General features: G+C 50.2%; 1 protein-coding gene across 1 annotated transcript in view; it reads right to left on the reverse strand.

Annotated features, from left to right (window-relative positions):
* LOC146869302 (E3 ubiquitin-protein ligase TRIM39-like) overlaps nucleotides 1-5,582 on the reverse strand; it is a 102,007-nt gene extending 96,425 nt beyond the window's left edge. Inside the window, exon 1 of the mRNA XM_085647111.1 lies at nucleotides 5,135-5,582. Within this exon, the coding sequence (XP_085503237.1) occupies nucleotides 5,135-5,548 (414 nt within the window). The 5' untranslated portion in view covers nucleotides 5,549-5,582. The remainder of the gene's footprint in view (nucleotides 1-5,134) is intronic.
* Between the last annotated feature and the right edge of the window lie 418 nt (nucleotides 5,583-6,000).

Consider the following 6,000-nt stretch of genomic DNA (forward strand, 5'->3'; position numbering starts at 1 on the left):
AGAGCAGGTGCCAGCCCCATGCAGGGTCTGTGAGACAGAACAGACAACCAAAGAAATTATCACAGTCTGTGACAGGCACAGGAAGAATGCAGGCCCCAACCCCACGCAGGGTCTGTGACAGAGAAAAGAGAGCCACAGCGAGAAAGAAGGTGCCAGCCCCATGCAGGGTCTGTGAGAGAGAACAGACAACAAAGAAATGATCACAGTCTGTGACAGGCACAGGAAGAGTGCAGGCCCCAACCCCACGCAGGGCCTGTGACAGAGAATAGAGGAACACAGTGAGAGAGCAGGTGCCAGCCCCATGCAGGGTCTGTGAGAGAGAACAGACAACAAAGAAATGGTCACAGTCTGTGACAGGCACAGGAAGAGTGCAGGCCCCAACCCCAGGCAGGGTCTGTGAGAGAGAAAAGAGAGCCACAGCGAGAGAGCAGGTGCTGGCCCCATGCAGGGTCTGTGAGACAGAACAGTCAAACAAAGACATGATCACAGTCTGTGACAGACACAGGAAGAGTGCAGGCCCCAACCCCACGCAGGGCCTGTGACAGAGAATAGAGGAACACAGTGAGAGAGCAGGTGCCAGCCCCATGCAGGGTCTGTGAGAGAGAACAGACAACAAAGAAATGATCACAGTCTGTGACACGCACAGGAAGAGTGCAGGCCCCAACCCCACGTAGGGCCTGTGACAGACAATAGAGGAACACAGTGAGAGAGCAGGTGCCAGCCCCATGCAGGGTCTGTGAGAGAGAACAGACAACAAAGAAATGATCACAGTCTATGACAGGCACAGGAAGAGTGCAGGCCCCAACCCCAGGCAGGGTCTGTGACAGAGAAAAGAGAGCCACAGCGAGAGAGCAGGTGCCGGCCCCATGCAGGGTCCGTGAGACAGAACAGACATCCAAAGACGTGATCACAGTCTGTGACAGGCAGAGGAAGAGTACAGGCCCCAACCCCAGGCAGGGTCTTTGACAGAGAATAGAGGAACACAGTGAGAGAGCAGGTGCTGGCCCCATGCAGGGTCTGTGAGCGAGAATAGACAACCAAAGAAATGATCACAGTCTGTGACAGGCACAGGAAGAGTGCAGGCCCCAACCCCATGCAGGGCCTGTGAGAGAGAAAAGAGAGCCACAGCGAGAGAGTAGGTGCTGGCCCCATGCAGGATCTGTGAGACAGAACAGACAACCAAAGAAATGATCACAGTCTGTGACAGGCACAGGAAGAGTGCAGGCCCCAACCCCACGCAGGGCCTGTGACAGAGAATAGAGGAACACAGCGAGAGAGCAGGTGCCAACCCCATGCAGGGTCTGTGATAGAGAACAGACAACAAAGAAGTGATCACAGTCTGTGACAGGCACAGGAAGAGTGCAGGCCGCAACCCCAGGCAGAGCCTGTGACAGAGAATAGAGGAACACAGTGAGAGAGCAGGTGCCAGCCCCATGCAGGGTCTGTGAGAGAGAACAGACAACAAAGAAGTGATCACAGTCTGTGACAGGCACAGGAAGAGTGCAGACTGCAACCCCAGGCAGGGCCTGTGACAGAGAATAGAGGAACACAGCGGGAGAGCAGGTGCCAGCCCCATGTAGGGTCTGTGAGAGAGAACAGACAACCAAAGAAATGATCACAGTCTGTGACAGGCACAGGAAGAGTGCAGGCCGCAACCCCAGGCAGGGCCTGTGACAGAGAATAGAGGAACACAGCGGGAGAGCAGGTGCCAGCCCCATGTAGGGTCTGTGAGAGAGAACAGACAACCAAAGAAATGATCACAGTCTGTGACAGGCACAGGAAGAGTGCAGGCCGCAACCCCAGGCAGGGCCTGTGACAGAGAACAGAGAGATACAGCAAGAGACCAGGTGCCAGCCCCATATAGGGTCTGCAACAGAAAACACACACCACATACGAGAGAGCGAGAACCAAACTTTTACACGGTCTGTGACACAGAACAGTCACAGGAAGTGAGCAAGTGCCAGCAGCTTACAGGGTCTGTTTGAGAGAGGGTACCAGACTCCGATAGGATCTCTGATGTAGAACAGACAGGCACGGCAGGAGAGCAACCAGCCTCATAAAGGGTCTGTGACTGAGAACAGACATTTGAGGAAGCGAGTAACAGACTCCTACAGGATCTCAGATGGAGAACAGACAGGCACAGCAGGAGAGCAACCAGCCTCATAAAGGGTCTGTGACTAAGAATAGACATATTGAGGGAGTGGATACCAGACTCCTACAGGATCTCAGATGGAGAACAGACAGGCACAGCAGGAGAGCAACCAGCCTCATAAAGGGTCTGTGACTAAGACAAGACATATTGAGGGAGCGGGTACCAGACTCCTACAGGATCTCAGATGGAGAACAGACAGGCAGAGCAGGAGAGCAACCAGCCTCATAAAAGGTCTGTGACTGAGAATAGACATATTGAGGGAGTGGGTACCCGACTCCGACAGGATCTCAGATGAAGAACAGACAGGCACAGCAGGAGAGCAACCAGCCTCATAAAGGGTCTGTGACTGAGAATAGACATATTGAGGGAGCGGGTACCCGACTCCTACAGGATCTCAGATGAAGAACAGACAGGCTCAGCAGGAGAGCAACCTGCCTCAGAAATGCCTGTGACTGAGAAAACAGATCGCCAAAGTGAGAGAGCAGACACCAGCGCCATGTACACAGAGGACACACATTTACATCAAGAGGGCAGGTGCCAGCTTCATACAGGGTCTGTGAGAGAGAACAGAGAGCAGACACTACACAAAGTAGAAGGCAAGAAATAGACAGCAAGAGATAGGGAGCAGACATCAGCCGCTCTCGGGGCCTATGACCGGAATCAGGGAGTTGCCCTGAGAGTTTACATCAGGGCAGGTTCCAACCCTTTCCAGCATCTGAAATACAATTCAGACTCCAGCCCCTTACAGAGTTTGCAACAGAAAAGAGGCAACAGGCTCCTACGTGGTCTGTGACGAGCAACCATCCCAGCTGAACCTCTGCCTGATGAACCCTGCATAGCTGGGAGTCATCTGCATAGATGCTCTTGGGAGCCTCTGCACTACACATTGCATTGCGGGGAGTCATCTGCACAGATGCTTTTGGAACCTGTGTACTACACATTGCATTGCTGCACATATTCTGCTGTGTTTGATGCCCTTGGGAGCCTGTGTGCTACACATTGCATTGCTGCACATCTTCCGCAGTGTCTGATACCCTTGGGAGCCTGTGTGCTACACATTGCATTGCTGCACATCTTCCGCTGTGTCTGATACCCTTGGGAGCCTGTGTGCTACACATTGCATTGCTGCACATCTTCCGCTGTGTCTGATACCCTTGTGTGCCTGTGTGCTACACTATACATTGCTACATCAAGCCTTCTGACACCAACAACTGTCACTGCCACACTGAACCCTTTGAGTACCACGTGAGACCCAAAAACACTCACAAACATCCCTTCTGATCCCCTGCAGCCGCCTCTGGGGCTCAAGGTACACACCTGTGGCTTCAGCGCTCCGACAGCCGCACTGTGCTCGTTTCCTGTTTCTTATATAGGTTTCACAGAGTGCCTTTGCTTACGATCTATAAGCACCCGCAAATATACCTTGTGGTTTTGGACAGTCTTCTCCAGGGGATCCACAGAGTCCACTTTGATCCCTGAATACCCACAGACATATCTTGTGCTCTTCTGCAGCCTCTTCTATGAGGCTCATAGTGCTCCACCAATGATCCCTAAAGGCAGACATACATAACTTGTATTCCCTGTGAGACTCGGAGGATGTCTTTACTTGTGAATCCTGACCTCCCACATATATACCATGTGCTCTTGGGCACACTTCTCTATTGGATCCACAGGGTGAATTGTGATCTCTTAACACCCGAAAACATACTTTGTATCCTCTTAAAGACTTAACAAGTGACTTAACTTGTGGTACCTGAACACCAACACACCTACCTTGTGCTCCTCTGCAGGTTCTTCCTCTGGGTAATTTACAGAGTGTCTTCACTTGTAAATCCTGAACAGCCACATACACCCCTTGCACAGATTTGTCTTTGGGGCCCACTGGCACATTACGACCTATAAACAATCACAGACATACCAAGAGCTCGTAGTAGCTTCCTCTATGGACTCTCCGGTGACTTTTGATTCCCTGAACATCCACAGACATACCCTGTTCTCTTCAGCAGTCTCCTCAATGGCGCACACAGGTAGGGTGACTAGATGACGCCATGCCACAGGCACTCAAACTTTCCATTTCTGAGCTTTTGATTTAACATATTAGGGCATTCTGGGAGTTGTGGTCTTGGTTCATTTTACTGAATCCTATTGCTTCAACACACCAGATAAAAAATATATATAAAAGCAAAGTCCAAGAATAGAAAAATGGCGTTCTAGTGACACAGCCATCTGGTCACCCTATACAATGGGTGACTTTTGACCTCTGAACACTCACACACAGCTTGTGCTCTCCGGCTGCCCCTTGGTGTGGCTCACCAAGTGACTTTGTGTTCCCTGAATATTCACAGACATACCTTGTGCTCTTCACTTGTCGTTCCTAAACACCCACACGCACCTTGTGCTTGTTAGTAGGTTTTTCATTGGGGCTCGGTGTGCCTCTGTGATCCCCGAATGCCCACAGACGAGCCTTGTCCTCTTTTCCAGCCCCTTCTTTGAGGCTTGAACATCCTATTAGCCCTAAAATCAAACTTATTTACCTTGTATTCCTTTGTATGACTCATTGCATGTCTTCATTAGTGAGCTCTGAGCACCCACTCACATAACTTGTGCTCTTGGACAACTATCTTTATGGGACTCACAGGGCGCCTTTGATCTCTGAAGACCCAGAGACATTGTAACTTCTGAAAGCCTCCAGGAGGGTATTCACTAGTGAATCCTGAGCACACACATACCCTGTGCACTTCTGCAGTCGACTCTATGAGGTACACAGAGTGACTTGTGGCCTCTAAGTACGTGCACACATAGCTCGTGCTTTCTGGCTGCCTCCTTCATGGGGCTCACAGAGTGACTTTGTGATCCCTGAATGTCCACAGACATGCCCCGTGATCTTCAATTGACCCCCCCCCCCCCTTCCCCTTATAGTCATCTGCAGGCCCCTCAATGGGGATTATAGTGTGAAACTGATCCCTGAATGCCTAGACATACCTTGTACTCCTCTGCAGCCTTCTCTAGAGGACTTGCTGAGTGTGTTTTATGCTCCTTGGACTCCCAGCACACCACACATATCATACTTTGATCCTCTGCACAGAACAGCCTCAGTTTCTCGTGATGTTTCTCACACAGATTCTCCTCCGGGGGCTTCACGGGGGGGCGATGAAGCTGTTTTAACATTTCCACGATGTTCCCCAGTTGTCTGTTGGGTCGGAGGCTTTTCCCAGAAGATATTTCCCTGCACTGTGGACAGGGGAAGTTTCCATCTCTTCCCTCCCAGCTCTGAGTGATGCAGGAGCGGCAGAAGTTGTGTCCACACTCGATGGACACAGGATCCTTAAAATATTCCAAACAGATGGAACAAGTGGCCTCTTCCTTTAGGTTCCCGAGCTGAGCTGCTGCCGCCATGATTCAGAGATGCAGGAAGTAAACTTAAGTTTCATTTCTCTCTGTGTGAAGTGGGTGTGTCTGTGCGTCTGCCCCTCTCTGGCTGCGCTGGGACTTCCGGGTTCATGTTACAGTCAGAGCAGGACGGAACTGCCACTTGGTTTTGTTCTCATTTTCTGCAAGTCTCAAGAGATGGCACTTAAAAACGATGTTCTGTAAAATCCATTGTATTTTTAAAAAAAATATGTTGATTAGAATCATTGTTTAAGAATTGTACATATTGAAAAATACTTTTTAGGCAATTTCTTCCTGCATTTGCAATTTTACCTTTAGGTTTCAAAGCCTGCAAAATACCTGCTTTTGATTCATGTTTTTTAATCTGTTCCAGCCATGCATTCAAATACTAGTCAGGCCAGTAAATCACCGTCCAGATGGCAACTCCACCTGTACTTTGTACATGTTCACTTGTTGAT

The sequence above is a fragment of the Triturus cristatus genome, chromosome 1_1 (assembly GCF_964204655.1).
Source record: "Triturus cristatus chromosome 1_1, aTriCri1.1, whole genome shotgun sequence".
Lineage (NCBI taxonomy): Eukaryota > Metazoa > Chordata > Amphibia > Caudata > Salamandridae > Triturus > Triturus cristatus.